The sequence below is a fragment of the Struthio camelus genome, chromosome 17 (genome assembly GCF_040807025.1).
Source record: "Struthio camelus isolate bStrCam1 chromosome 17, bStrCam1.hap1, whole genome shotgun sequence".
NCBI classification, from domain to species: domain Eukaryota; kingdom Metazoa; phylum Chordata; class Aves; order Struthioniformes; family Struthionidae; genus Struthio; species Struthio camelus.
In genome coordinates this window covers 18,804,369-18,819,307 of record NC_090958.1, presented here as the reverse complement: position 1 = coordinate 18,819,307, position 14,939 = coordinate 18,804,369, and the positions used below count along the sequence as shown (strand labels likewise).

Genomic DNA, 14,939 nt, shown 5'->3' with positions numbered 1-14,939 from the left:
GTAGCTTTGAACCAGATGCAACAGGTGGTTGTGGATGATACACTGAGGGACCAAGTTTTTTAGTGCTTGCCCACAGTACTGTATGCCCTCTCTTCTGTGCCAGAAGCTTGGAGACAACCGCTCAGCATTGCTTAATGGCCTTTGTATCGCAAAACCAACTTTTTCTAATCAATGTTTTAATAATGTATCTTTAGTTTGGGGGGGAAACTGCTAAGGCTGTTGCCGCTGGATGCTTGCATTGCCCTTTCACTTCAGGCAAGCATGTACACAAAACTAATAAAACAGCAGGGATGACCTGTGTTTACTTTGGCTGTTAGGGTTGGACTTGCTACTTCACTGAGGGGCAGAATGCAGGGCCCTGTAGTAGAGATGCAGTTTGGCATTGCATAGGGAACCAGGATGTGTACTATACAACACTTAACTTGTTGCTTTAGGAACTGAGTTGTGAATGTTTCTTAGTTTACTGCAGTTGAAAAGTGTTTTGAGAATAGCTTATTCCAAACAAAGATTTTTAATATTAAAATACTTTATTAATGTTACTAAAATAATTTTTTTCAGAGCTCTAAAGTGCAGCATTTTTTTATACTCGTCTTGCACTACAAAAATAAAGCATGCTTTGTAAAAACTAAACAACTTCCCCTTTTTGTTTTCCCTGTCAGCAGTAATTGATACTGGTGCTACAGAATATAGGTAACTCTATCTGTTGTTCATTGTCTGCTTGTTCTATAAAATATAACTATCTTGCAAGTAAGAAATACTTAGAACGGAGGAAAGGGATACTGGCATAGGACAGTGTAACAACCCGTGCTGTTCTGCAAAGGGATTAAGCTTAACAGCTTTCTGAGTTCAGAAAACTTAGATGCAATCCAGGTTTGGAGGTGTTGGGATCTGTTACGTTTGGAGTTATGCTGTTACACAATGGGCAGGCAGTGCCTAGAGAGCTACTCTTGTATAAATTAGATGGCAGATGCTTTTACCATCAAAGCAAAAGCAAAGATAAGATATCTTAAGTGTCCAAACATGATCCTTAGCACCGCCAATATAACTTTTCCATTATTTGAACTGGACAGCAGCTTCCAGCCACACTGACACGGCAGCACAAAGAGGCCTCGTGAGGCTTTAAACATGTTATCACAGTAATAATATGAAATAGTAATTAATACGATTTTGCTAAAACTTCTCTTGTGTAGACTGAAGGAGCTAAAAGTAAACATTTTTAGGCTGTAGAGAACTCGCTACGCAAATCCTTAGTGAAAGGGCAAGGCCGATGAGGGCTGTCTCACTGGCGTTTATGATAACTGTTTCTGCCCACGGTGTTGCAGAAGGAAGCTGTTCTTCAAACCCTCGACTGAAATGGGTAAAGGCAACTGCAGTTTCCCAAGGATCCTGCTTGGTGGGGTGGCCTCAGAGCACTAGGTGGTCCTGCTGACTAAGGTACAGCAAAAGCATCTTGCAGTTAAATAAGGAGCCAGAGAGCATTTAAATAAGGAGCCAGAGAGCATTTCTTCACTTGTTCCAGTCAGATGATCTGTAATCTTATACCAAGCATTTCTCAGTTGTTGCACAAACTCACCACAGGAAAGGCAACTCAAAAGTAAACATGCAAAGTGCTATTAAAAACAGAAATGGAAATGCCTTTGCTGAAGTTAGTCTCCTTCATTAGCAGTAATAAATAAAAGGAGCGAAGGGGGAAAGTCTGATTAACACAGCTAGGACAGTGTTGTAACTGCACGTTTTGTTGGATGACAAGGAAGGGGTAACACAAAGTTAAGACAGTCTCGTCTAGCAGTTATTTTACAAGGTACGACAACACAGTCAACAAACTAGGTAAAGGGTTGTGATGGAAGTGGCTTCTCAAAACTCTGTTTTAAGGAGAAAATAAAATTATTTCTACTGCAGCTTGTTGAGTAACATCTGCAAATGGATACCCTCTTGGCTCCTCCCCATCTCCTTCCAGTAGCACAGGCAAGTTACAGTACACACTCAACATCAACAATTCACATGTCAGCTTGGCATAATGTATATAAATAAATTAAATTAATCAAATGTAAGAGACTTTAAATAAATGAAATGCTAAAGAGTGACACCTCCTGTTGAGTTATTTCTCGGCAGGAGCAATGAGTGGCTTTCTGTTCTCCTACACGTTTGTCTGTTTTTTGAATGTCCCCCAACGCTCAAGTCTTGACTGGGATAGTTTGTTTGCATCCAGCAGTGCTGCCATCTGCTTCAGGTAAACCTACGGAGTATTCCGTGGTGGCAATGAGCAACATGTCCAGAGTTGTCTCAGTACATTTAGCAATGAAGCGTATGAAAGGTCTCACATCACCCTCGTTGGCTACTTCTAAGACGTGATAATACTCTGCCCGTTGCTCTTTGCGGATTGTGATGGGCGGGTAGCCCGCTTGCATTAATATGAGGTTCATTAATAGACGTGAGGTCCTTCCATTACCATCTACAAATGGATGTATGTAAACCAATTTATAGTGGGTTAATGCAGCAAATTCCACGGGGTGCAAGCTCATGGCATCTTCGGAGTTAAGCCACTGGACAAACTCCTGCATCTGTTTTTCAACATCTTGAGGATGTGGTGGTATGTGATGCCCTACAAACACCTGAGTAGTCCTGAACCTGCCTGCCTCCACGGGGTCAGCATAGCCCAACACTCTCCGGTGTATCTCCAAAATGTCGCTGATGGTTACAGAGCCTATTCGTGATACTAGTGTGGTATTTACATATTTCAAAGCTGCATGCATGCCAATTACCTCATTCTGCTCCACTAGGCTTTTTCCAGGAACAGCGTATCTGGTCTCAATGATGTGCCGTATTTCTGACAGCGTCAGAGTGTTCCCTTCAATAGCAACTGTGTGGTAAATATGGTGATAATAGGACTCTTCCATTACTCGGCGCAGGGCGGAATTGCCTTTTGGGATTGCCATCACTTTTTTAACTTTACTATCAATAATGCTAAAATATCTCTGGTCTATCTCTTCAACTAAAGGTAGCGTTCGGTCCCGATTGATCAAAGCTTTCTCGTTGCAAGGAGAAATGGTCAGCGCTTTGGAGTACAAATAGTCTGCTTGAAGAATGTCTTTTTCCTCTTCAGAAAAGATGCCAAATTCATTCAGGGCATCCACATAATCGGGATCTATTTTGAGGGCGTATACAAAGAGTTTGTGGGCCTTCTCCCGCTTTCCTTGACGCTTCATTTCAAGGGCTTGATTCAGGGCAGCTTTGGCTTCTGACTTCACTTCTGAAATACAACAATACAAGCAGTTAGATAACAGGGAAGTGGGTTTTACTGAAAACCTCTGGAGCCTGTCACTTTTCACTTACAAGAAAATTAAATAAAGCAAATACATAAGAACTGCAGCAAAGAACTTGTATTCCAGCCTTTACCTCAGGTGTAGATGCTTCCGGTGTCTGTAAACACCAGAGGTTTGGGCCATGTTTACATACCACGTATTTGACGGCACAGCTGCTTCTGGCAGGAAGCGTGGTGAGGCACGATCCGTGACCAACACAGCTCAAGCTGGCCACGCCAGTGCAGGTGCAGCTTCGCTAGCAGAACTATCTTTTGCTACCAGACTGCTCTGCATGAGAGGATACATGGTCTTAAGTAAGTCCTATGGCATTAATGCCAATTCTCTTGATATGAGCAGAGTCCACATTACAGCAGCTACAGCACTTCTATCAGTTTTTTCACTGAAGTATTAAACATCTTCCCAGTAATAATAGCTTTAATGTGATCAAAGATACAGTGCTAGAACCGTAATGACTCCTTTAAATGTTTTCCTGAGGAATGCCCTGTCCAATAAAGCTAACAACTGCAGCCAGTATACACTGCAGAAAGTGAATATTACAGCTGTTAAATGACCACCAGGATTTCAGGGGTAATGCTGTGTAGCAGTTACTGTGCATTAAAACACAACTCCATCCTCCAGTTATCTTAATAGCGCTTACTGCTATATAAAACAACAAGAGAAACTTTTGAGAGACTAAGCAGCGCTGGAAAAAAACACCAGTCCATCACTCCTTTGTGGCTCACAGCAATGGAACGTGGTTTGCCTGCTGCCTGGAAGCTGGGTGGCAATAGCATGTGTGACCTCTTGGTAATTTACAGCTGAGTTTAATTTGCAGTTGGGTAGTGAGAGTTCACTACTCGTTAGAGGGTACGCAGAGATCACCAGGTAGGGGTTGTGGATCTCCAGATGCAAGTTATCACTATATAGTTACTCAGCTGTTCCCCTGCATCCATGCAGGGACAGACTCTTACCTGGAGAGGCTTTGCCTTTCAGCACCAGCAGCTCTAGCCCGTTTGAGGTCACACTCAGTCCAGTCGTTTGTCCTGTGTATCTGGTGATCCCCGAGTAGCTGCCCCCCAGTTTACTTTTCAGGAAGGAGAGTCCTTTGAGCACTGCTTGGCACTGGTCTTCCACAGCAGCCAGCGGCAGCAGCAGCATCAAGAGAGAGCCCAGGAGGAGCACGGCCACAGCCGCCCACCTGATGCGGACCCACAAGGTTATCCATTTCAGTTCAGGATCTGTCGCCATAGACACAAGATTCATCCTGCTTCCAGGACAGACACGAGAAACATGTCCTCTCTCACTGCTCTGACCTGGAAACAGAAACAGCCTTATCTATAGAGCTCTGTGTCACGGGCCCAGCGTGGGGCTTGGCCTCCGGTTTTCTGCCGCAGTTACTAGGGGCACCCACCTTCCCCCCTCGCCTCTAAGCGTATCAGGGCAGGGGCCGACTGCACGGGTACGTGCAGTATTCGGCATTACACATATCCCAGGGGGATCCACTATACGTTAACGCAACACAGGTAGCACGAGGAGACGCAGCTTTTGGAGAGAGGAACGAGGAGGGGAGCCAGCTCTGCCCCGCTGAAGGAGCCCCATCTCCTCGAGGTGGGACAGACACCTGCCAACCTCCTCCCTCCCCGCCACGGGGGGGCAGCACGCACAGCTCCCGGCGCTCCCCCAGGCCTGCGTACCCCAAAGCTGGGGGCTGAGCCCCGTTCCTAAACACCAGACTCCTGGGCTCCCCTGCGGGCGAGTACCCCTCCCCAGTCCCCCATCTCCCACCTTCCTCCATGGTCCCCCTCAGCCTCTCCCCCTGCCCAGCACCTTCCCCAGGTCTCTCCCCTGCAGCCCGGCCCCCCTCACCCCAACTGTCCCCAACCTGGACCCCCCCCAACCCCCCTTGCACTAGGGTCCCCCCCAGACCCACTTCAGGGTCCCCCTCATCTCCCAGTACCCCCTAACCCGGTGTCCCCCATCCACCCCTCCTCCCCAGCCTGGTATCCCCCCAGCTCCCCCTTAGCTCCAAGTCCCCCTACCTCACCCCTGGGGTCCCACCTCAGCCCAGAACCCCCCAGCCCCCCCTTGCCTCTAGGTCGCCCCCAGTCTCACCTCAGGGCCTGGTTCCCCAATACCCCCTGGTATCCCCCCAACAGAGGGCCCCCCTCACCCCCCGGGGTCTCCCTCACCCCATGTCTCTCCCCCCTCAGCCCAGGGTCCCCTTCACCCCCCAGTCTCACCTCAGCCTGGGCTCCTTCCCCCCAGCCCGGGGTCCTCCTCATCCCCGTGCCTCCCCCCCCCCCCCCCTCGGCCCGGTCCCCCCCAGATTTCCCCCTCCCCCACCCGTCACCTTTGGCGCCGCCCCGACCCACCGGCTGCCGGCTACCGCCTCGTAACCCCACCTCCTCCAGGCCCCGCCCAACGCGCCCTGCCATTGGCTGAACCGCGCCCCGTCTGCTTTCTCATTGGCCCTCACAGCGGATTCCTCGCCTTCGTGTCCCGCCCCTTTCCTGCACTCGGCTTCCTGTGGCGTCTTCCGGATGGCCCCACGCCCCCGGCGCGGCAGAGGCTCGTGGAGGGAGATGATTGGTGAAAGCTCACGCCAATCTTGAGCGGGATAGCCAATGGAGAGGGAAAGCAGGCGGAGGGGGCGGGTCAGTCCCTATTTAAGCGCGTGGCGCCCGCTTCCTCTGGTTGCTACGCGACGCGCGGGGCCTGGGCGCACTGGGGTGGCCGTCGGCCTGCTGGGGCCCTGGGCGGGGTCCTGCCGCCCCCACGGCCCGGCCCTGCTGTCCCCTCGGCTCGGCTATGTCGCCCCCCCCGAGCATGTCCGGCAGTGCAGAGCTCCGCTGGGCGCCCAGCCCCACGCCAGGCACGAGGGCCTGGCAGTGTTGCTGGCGGAGAAGGACGCATTTTGGGGTGTTGCAGATAATTCGGTGCCCAGCGTGATGCCGGACAGTCCCCTTCCGGCTGCTTGCGCAGTGAAGCATCGCTAGCAGAAGAAGGAATCATCTGGGTTGTCAGAAACCAATCGTGGCCATTCAATCTCAGTTTCTTCTGCGTAACTGACAGTAGTGCAAAAGGGGCTGCAGCAAATACAGCTCACAAGTAGCACGGCCTTGGCGCTATCCCGCATGGAGCGTGCAGATGAACGCTGAAGGCAACGTGTCCAGGTTGCTCCTTTGCAGGCAGTATATACTGCATTTCTCTCTAATAATACTGCTGCACTCTTCAGCTGTACCGCTCTCTGTTGCTCTAGGGTAGTATTTCACTGGGAGAGTCTGCCTGCATCTCTTTGCTCGTGGTTAGTGTTTTAGGGCTCGCTTGGGTGAAGGAGAGAAGAACGTATCTAAGACGTGCCAATGGGACAGGACTGGGGGGAGGGAAGAGGCAAACTTGAACAGTCTTGATAAAATGAAGCAATTGTTTGTTTCTCAAACAAATACAACATGGAAGAAAGACAAGTACTGCTGTTGGGAAGGTGAAGTCAGGGCAGGAGTTGGGGGAAGTTGGTGCAGAATATCCAGGGCTTATAATGGCTCAGAAATGGATGGTGGGTTCATGCTGCCGTGCCAAAAAAGTGACTGCCCTTCTAGAGGCTGTGGGTGAGGAGTGTAGGAAAGGCAGATGAAGTTAATTCACTCTGTCCAGCTTTGGGTACTGCACTGGAGACTGAAGAAAGTGCAGGAAATTACCAGAATGCCACGAGCTCTAGAAAACGTGACTTGCAAGGAAAGTTTAAAGAAACTGGTGTGTTTAGTGGGAAAGAGGAGAAAAGGGTGGCCATAATATACAAAGGCAGAAGAGTTAAGTTGCTAAGAGTAATTGAGAGGGATATTAAATGCTAGAGCAGTTTCCCTGCAGAAGCTGGACACTTACTCAGAGCTAATTAAGGCAAACCTGTGTTGGCGATGGCAAAAGCTGGCATGATGCTCCCTCAGCAGAACGTTCATCATCCCTGAAGCCTGCATGTGTACCTGTCTATCGCAAAGCTTGGGAAAGGAGCCGGCTCCAAGATCCTTCCTGATGATCGGAGCACAGATATAGGACTCTTTCTCTGGTGGTGCTTCTCAAAGCCTTGCTTCTTCCCTCCCTCCAGTTGGGAATGCATGCTAGTGAATTGCTGCCCCTACCAAAATGGAGGACCAAGACCCCTTTTCCTGAATGGCAACTGGAACACAGACCTTTCAGAACTACTTTTTCCATGACGTCTGTTCAGATGGTGGACTTCCAAGAACGGGAAACAAGCTGCCTTTGTGCCCGAACGACCGAGGAACTCGCTGCCAGCCCTCAGGTAAGAGCACTAAGAGGAACCTCTCCTCTAAGTTTAGAGCAATGACCTCAACGGTGCGATCCAGGTTGGCTTTGTGCTGCTCCTAGGCTGTGCTGCGTCTTCTATGTCAGCTCAGAATTAGGGCTGCTGTCATGTTATATGGAGGTTTTTAGGATTACAGGCTTGCAGAATAATTCAGTTTGGAAGGAATTCTGAAGGTCATCTGGTCCAACCCTTCACTAAAAGCAGGACCAACTGTGCAGAGACCCAGCTTTAAAGTTAGGCCAGGTTGCTAACTGTGGCCAGCCACTTTCTGATGATCTCCAAGGGCAGTGATTCCTCACCCTCTCTGGGCCCCTCCGGGGTTTGACCATGCTCCCTGTGAAAAAAATCTCATGTTTTACCATGTAAGAGTTGGATGCCCAGAGAGAGTCTTCCTTGTCTGTCTTGTTTTCAGGCAACAGTGGGAAAAGCAGTCACCACTCTCAGTGCTGGGGCGCTCTCAGATGTTTATTGATTTTACCGGGATTGACAAGAGCAGCTTGATGAAATCAGTTCAAGCAGCGTCCCTAAAAAGCGACTGACAGCACCTCAGCTCTGAGACCACTCAGCAGCAACTGGAGCCCACGGCAATTCCTGCGGCATGAAATTGCCATGTCCTCTAGCCATCCGGAGCCTGCCAGAGCCTGTTAATGCAGAGGGATAAGTTTTTGGAATAAGCATTTGAAGGATGAGCAACTCTAGCTGCCCTTCAAGAGACAGCTGCAACAGAAACGTGTATTTCCCTCAATGCCAATGATATGGCACCCAAGCATAATTACAGAAAGATTATAGAGAAATGGTGTATTTTTCTTTTAAAAATGGTGAGAAGAGCATTTAGGCTGTGATGTAACGGAAGAGAGCAGCACTGGTAGCCAGGAATGCCTGGCATCTAATCCTGGTTTTGATGCCCCTCAGTAGCCTTGGAAAAGTGCTTTTTTTGAGCCTGTCTGATGCCTTGCTGTCCCTCAGGAAAGTCATTAGCGCTGCTGATTCTTCATAAATTACATAAACATAAATACATAAATTCTAGCATTTATGTAACACTTCCTCGGTGCAGATCAGTGCCAGCTCACAGATTGCCATTGCTGGTACATTGTGCATTGCAATTATTTATGATTTTGTTTGGAATAGCAAAGAGATCCCATCTTTAGTAGATTTTAAGGAGGTAAGAGCCGTGAAACACTGTAGCCCATAAGCAAAGGGTGGGACCACAGACACAGGTCTGCTGCCGGGCCGTGGGCCGTCCTGATCCGGAGAGCGCTCCTGTATCTCTGCATGCTCGGCCCAGCCTGCTCGCACGAGTGTCGTCCGGCAGCGGCAGCCTCGCGCCGGGGCTGTGGATGGCCCAGCGGTTCCTCGCTGGGCAGTGACAGCGCCTGGAGTCACAGTTCCAGCGGCAGTGCAGAACGGTTTGGTCAGCGCGCTCGGCCTCTAGGAGGAATCTGCATTTGAAACTTGGCTACAGCCAGTGCAGATATATGCTAGAAGTGTTACAGTTGTCACTGGAGATGACATGGAAGAGGCTGGTGGTTATTATTGCTTGATAATATTTGAGGCCAAATTCAGTGAATCTGGAAGCGAAAGGATCCCTGCAGCCAGTAGATGGCAGTGACTCATTTTGCTGCTCAGTAGAAACCTCCCCGTGTGTTGCAGTCTCTTCCCTGGACCTTTATACCTCTCTGCTTTCAGAGGCAGTGATCGTGAAAAACGTTTTAAGGTTGAGAAAGGCTCTGGTTTGCCTTTGGAAGTGTTTGTGCTGGGTGAAAATTGCTTTTGTATGCTCTGCTTTTAGGATCTCTTCCTGATGGGTATAGCTGTTGCTGGCAGTATAGATCTTACATTTCTATAAAGCTTGCATAGTGCTGCATCTGATAGTAGCTATTAGGCTGAACCTTGTGATAATCTTGCATCTCCCAAATTTATGGGAGGTGACAAAAAAAACAAACTTTAGTGTTATTTCTTTCTGGCTTTCCTGAGCAACGTGTTAAAAAGAAAAAATATCGTTGCGGAAGGGAGGACTTGTCTGCCTCCCCCCGCCCAGCCTCTGCATCTGCCAGTTGTACTGCAGAGCCTGGAGATGGTGCACTGCAGGCCAGCGTCCTCCGAGAGCATTGGCGTGCTGTGTGTGCTAGTGGGCTTTTTGTCCCCCTCTAGTCCCAGTTTCATCTCTTTCTTGTACTCTTTGGCAATGTTGGAGGAGCTTGCTGGCAGCTGGCTGCCCCTGAGCTGTTGGGTTAGCCTGAGACGCTAAAGAATGCTGTGATCTGCTTGCGAGCATCGCTTGGGAAAGGCACGTTGTCTGCTTAAGGGTCTTATTGGCAGGAGAAATGCCTGGTTGCAGAGACGGAATTGCATATTGAAGTGTGGGATTTTAATCAATGAACAGATGGGCAAGTAAGAGATCAAATGCCTGGTGGTAAAGCTGTCACCCAGGTCAAAGGAAGGTTGTTGTGAAAAACGGTTTTGACATTCTCAGCTGCGCTCCTTACAAGGCAAATGGAAGCTATGTCCCAGATCCGACTGTTAGCAAGCACTACAAAGACCAAAGGGATTTTTAATTAAAGAGAAAATAGAAGGGTAAGCAAAAAGCAAGTGCCAGATTGCATTGTGGTGATTACTTCTACTAGCTGCAAACCAAAGACACTGAGCAAGGGGGTTCAAGGCTAAGTGAACAATTTAAAGCTCTCAGTGCAAACGCTGAACATACACAAATGCGAGGCTGAATAGACAGCTGAAAACAAAGCTCCAAGCGAGTGCAGAAACAGAGGGCTTTGTTGGCTCTCTTAACAAATAATGAGGAATGAGGTTCTAAGACAGATTGGTTTGCGGCACTGGGAATAAATGGACAAAAGGAAAACTTTCAAAGCAATACTGCAGCAGAGCACAACATTATTTCAGCTAAGCTGGGACAGAGCCATTCGTAGCTATTTTAACATGAGAACGCTAAGCTTGTTTCAAACAGCAGGTCCCAAGCAAAGCTACCCTGGCTTGTAGGTGTATAATGAGAAATACAATTTAGAGGGAAGAGGGGAAGAGGGGAATAAGGAGTCCCATCTGTGTGGAAGAAAAGCTTTTTCATTATTGCACTTGCAGTCAGCACAGTTTTCCAATCACCTGTGCGTTGCTACAGGTTTGAACATCTGAGAGGCAGTAAGGCACAGAAATAACTCTCAAAGTGGAGTGGTGAATACTGCTAGGCCGGTAGTCTCCCCGATGGGAGTCAAGGTGGAAACAGCAGAGCTTGGGACACCTCCCTGTTTTAATATTTGTGAAGCCTTTTCTCAGTCACGGTGCTGAGAGCTATGGAAAACAGAGCAGACTTGAAAAATCTCAAAAATTAAAGCTTTTGCATGTTCAGGTTTTCAAAGTGATTACGTATTTGGGGGGAGAGAACAATGTTGTTTCTTGAGGTGGTTCATGATTCTCAGCAGGTGTCTTGTCTTTGAGTGAAAAGATCAATTTTTTCAAAAGTTGATGGGCAGAAAACTGCAGTCTTGTGTGTTGCCAAGGTTGGAAAGGAAATTTCTCAGGAATCTCAGTCTATTTGTACCATGAAGCCTCACCAGGGACTTTGCTGCTGTTTGTATGCAGTCCCCCAAACTCTGTGACGGTTCCGCCTCAAAGGGGCGTAGAGCGGGATAAGGCAAGTGACTGGCTGCACGCCTGTCTCCAGCCTGTCCTTGAAGACGATGTAGAAATGCTGACTCTATAATAAGAGTCATTTTGGACTAACTGCCACATACACTTGACTAATGTGACTCCGCGCCAGGCAATCTGGAAATATATTAAACCCATGAGCTACTGCACTGATGATTTGCATGTCAATAACAGAAGGGAAATTGCCTCCTGCAGGCTCCTCTCCCTGGATTTTGATCCTGTGAAGTGCCAGGTATCCCCAAGTCCAATTCATTTAATTGATTCCAGGAGGCAGTCGAGACCTCGTGGGATAAGGAGGTCTTCTGGGGCAAGATGCTCAGCTGGATGCTTTCTTGCTTCTACTTCCCTGCTCCTTTGGCCGAATGGGGGTGGGGGGTGATGTTCAGCTAAAAACGCACTAAAGCGATGCTTGTTAAGAGGGATTTAATGTCAATATAGGCGCATGCTCCTGCTGCCCTTCATCCTGGCACGCTGCACAAAGCTTAATTAGCCTCTGACACTCAGGGAGTGAGGAAGCCTGATTAGGGCACAGCACACCAGGTGAGTGGCTTCCTCAGGGCCACGCAGGGGTGCGAGCCAGCTCCAGCTCTTCCCCAGGCGTCACGGATGGATCAGGCCGTTGCGGGCAGCACTTGCAGCGCAGACTGTTGCAGGCGGTTCGGCAGAGAAGGGGGAAGGCTCGTCTGTGCCTCAGAAAAGAGGTACTGCAGCAAGCACGCTGTTCCTGGGAACTTGTTTGCAAGACGCGTCGCTCAATAGTTAAAAATCTGTACAGTTGCAGTCTCTCTAGGGCTTGTAATCTAGGACGAGGAGGGCTAAAACAGGCAAGAGGGTAGGAGTTTTGTAGGAGCAGATTACAAAAGGAGCTATTTTACTGTGTAAGATTCTCCGCTCGCCCCCTGCAGAGGTACTGACAGCTGTCAGTCTCTCCCAGAGACTTGGGAGGACAAGGCAGCGGCTCCTGAGGCTTGGAGGTGGCACGTTTCCTCGCTGACGCGAAGGTGGGACTGGCTTGCCTGGCGCAAGGCTGAAGGCAGCCCTTCTCGCGGGCAGGAGGCGTCAGTCGGGCGCCCTCGGGAGAGAGGGTCCGGGAGAGACCCCTGCGCCGGCGGCGTAGCGGCCCGGAGGGCGCTGCGGCCCTGGCACCGCGCTGGGGCTGGGAGCCCTCTCCGTGCTGAGGGAGCCTCTTCTCGTCTTGGCCGCCCTCCGGCTCTTCCCTTCGGGGGCTTTCTCAGAATGCCCTCTCTGTTTCGTACGCGTTTGGGAACGACGAGATCCTCGTTACTCTTCCCTTTTATTTTATTTTTTCTCAGTGCTGTTCAGCTGCAGGAGGCTTTTGCAGCTGGAGAATGAAGCGGGCCTTGTTGCCTGGCCAGAGGCTCTTCCCCGAGGCGGCCAGCCGTCCCCGTCCCCCCTCGGGGGACGGCCTCCGCCTCAGCCCGGGAGACTGGGGACGCCTCTTCGCTGCCTGCCAAAGCCCCGGGGGCAGGATGCCCGCGGGCCCTGCAGCTGCAGCTCCCACCGGGGCAGCGTCCGCTCGTCACGAGCGACGCAAACCGAGGCCGAAGTCGAGAGCTGGCGGGCTGGAGGCAGCCGAGCGCCGTGGCAGGTCCGCGGGTGGCCGCTGATGGGAGGCTTTTTCCAGACCACCCGAAGAATAAAATAAAAGCGCCTGGAGAGGGTAGGGTTTGCGATCACCATGGCAACGGTGCGGCAGGCCCGAGCCAGGTCCCTGGGGGCCTCCGCTGCCCTAGCGGGGGGCTTGCGCGTGGTTTGGGGGGCGGGGGGGGGGGGACTCAGAGGGAGACGCGGTGCACAGGGCGTCCTGGCCCCTGGGCGCCTGCACGGTGGCTCCCGCTGCCCACCCCTTGCCGCCGGGGTGGCAGGAGCCCTGGCGGTGGGGGCCGGGGGATGGCGGAGGGGTCTCTGGAGAAGGTGGAGGGATGGCGTGGAGGTGCGGATGGGAGCGCTGGCTCGGAGCAGCCTTTCTGGTGGGCCGTAGCTGGGAAGGGGTGGCCTTTACGGAGCATGCTGGGCGGGCACGGGCACCCCCGGCAGCTCCGCCGAGCAGGAGCCCTCCGCGGGGAAGGGCTCGGCGGGCTCTGCTGGCACGGCTTGGGCGCTCCCCGCAGCAGAGCCGTTTTTGCCCTCTGTGATGCTCGCCGCTGCCTGTCAGCTCCCTTCTCTTCCTCACCTGTTAGCAGCAAGTATAATTTGCCTATTGCAGTTCTCTTCCGCCTTCGCAGTCTTTATCGCAGAGCTGCAAGCGTCCAACCACGCGCACACCCCCACACAAGCGCATCTCCTGCTCTGGAGACAGAAGTTGTAAAGCAGCTGTATGTTAGCCATCTTTGTGCTACCTGTTGTCTCTTCAGGGCAGGGAATATGTCTTGGGATAGCGGGACTCTGTTTGGCACCATACCCCAGCCGTTCATCTGGAAGGGGCACTCCCTGTTCCCTCCTGGCTCTTGAAGCTGGGGCCATCAGGCCTCTAGGGAAAATAAGGCTTTTCCAGTGTGGCTGGGTCCGTAATTCCTGCTTTCGGCCGAAGGCCTTGGACTGCCGATCGGCTTTGGAGGCCGACTCTTCCATCAGCAGCCATCAAGTCCTCTATTATTGTTTTCAGTGGGAAGAGCTGGGAGTTGCTCTCTTACTGAGTTCTAACATTTCAGTCTTTTGATCACTGTGGACCGCCTGCCAGGGTCTCTGCTCGCCCTGGGCTCCCCTGAGCAGCGCTTGATAATGAGGATGCTCCTTAAATGCAGTCTTTGAGAGCTCCTTAAGTTCCAAAATCTTGGCAGGTGCTCTGGAGCAGAGGCCTCGATAAATGCCAGCTACTCTGGCTTTGTTTCTCCATGAATCTGTTTCCACAGGCTCCCAGAGACTGGGATATTCACATGGCTTTTAGTGTGTGTTGATTAGTGTTAAAAATACAACCCAAAACAGGCAGAGCATCCTTATAAAACATCTCTGTAGTTAGTAACACTGAAATGTAAATCGGACCTCAGGAACTCTGCATGACCGTCTTCTCAGCAACTACATTCAGAAACAAACAAGGCAACAGTTAAAATAAATGGATTTGCAAAGCAATCTTTGCCATTTTGGGCCTCAGCAGAGCTTAGCTACTGGCTGGAGAGCCCTCTTGAAAATATGGAGAAAGAGGGCATGTGTGGTTCAGAGCTTTCTATGACTCTTATTTCCCTGCGTGCTGCTAAATAAAATGTGTCCTCTGAAATTCTTCCAAATTAAAATTCAGACTCCCCTCTACCCGTTACCAGTAGCGGAACAGAGAACAGCCCCTGTTTATTACTAGCAGTGTAGCTCCATCTTTATCAGGTTCCTCCAGCACTCTGCAAAAATTGGAGTTGTTAAACATTTCACTTTATATGGCTGGATTTAATTACTTTGGAAATGGAATGTTAAATCTCCTCTGTTGGGCTTTATGGCTTTCACCAGGAAGAGGCTGAGCCGGAGCAGGGGCTGCGTGTAAATCTGTCTGTGCTGGGATGTAGGGCAAGCACCGCAGGCAGATTTCGCAGGCGCTCGGCATCACGTGGCAGCTTCTTGCTGTGTCGTTCACGTTCAGATCTTCGCTCTCCTGATGCCGGGGTTGCCAGCAGAGCCTGGCCACACGCTAAGCTCGCACCGTCTGTTTCCAGAGCCCT

At 50.7% G+C, this 14,939-nt stretch overlaps 2 protein-coding genes across 6 annotated transcripts in view; one reads left to right on the top strand and one right to left on the bottom strand.

Annotated features, from left to right (window-relative positions):
• Positions 1-508: 508 nt before the first annotated feature.
• FICD (FIC domain protein adenylyltransferase) lies at positions 509-5,727 on the bottom strand. 5 transcript variants are annotated; one of them, XM_068911417.1, is made up of 3 exons: positions 5,675-5,727; positions 4,274-4,615; positions 509-3,250 (listed from the first exon to the last, which is right to left on the bottom strand). In XM_068911417.1, the coding sequence occupies exons 2-3, from the start codon at positions 4,563-4,565 to the stop codon at positions 2,175-2,177; spliced, it is 1,368 nt and encodes a 455-aa protein (XP_068767518.1). In that variant the 5' UTR covers positions 4,566-4,615; positions 5,675-5,727; the 3' UTR covers positions 509-2,174. The 5 variants fall into 5 exon arrangements, with proteins under 5 accessions (XP_068767518.1, XP_068767515.1, XP_068767519.1 ...); XM_068911414.1 differs by having other exon boundaries at positions 5,653-5,705; XM_068911418.1 differs by lacking the exon at positions 5,675-5,727 and adding an exon at positions 5,543-5,608.
• Positions 5,728-6,502: 775 nt separating this feature from the next.
• Positions 6,503-14,939, top strand: part of CMKLR1 (chemerin chemokine-like receptor 1) — an 80,910-nt gene continuing 72,473 nt past the window's right edge. Inside the window, exon 1 of the mRNA XM_068911049.1 lies at positions 6,503-7,596. The gene's annotated coding sequence lies outside the window, so the exon portion shown is untranslated. The remainder of the gene's footprint in view (positions 7,597-14,939) is intronic.

Excerpts from the sequence above, each read along its gene's own strand:
- FICD (XM_068911417.1), bottom strand. The coding sequence starts at position 4,565 with ATGAATCTTGTGTCTATGGCGACAGATCCTGAACTGAAATGGATAACC. Across the intron at positions 3,251-4,273 it reads GAAAGGCAAAGCCTCTCCAG|AAGTGAAGTCAGAAGCCAAA; the intron begins GTAAGAGTCTGT and ends GTTGTATTTCAG.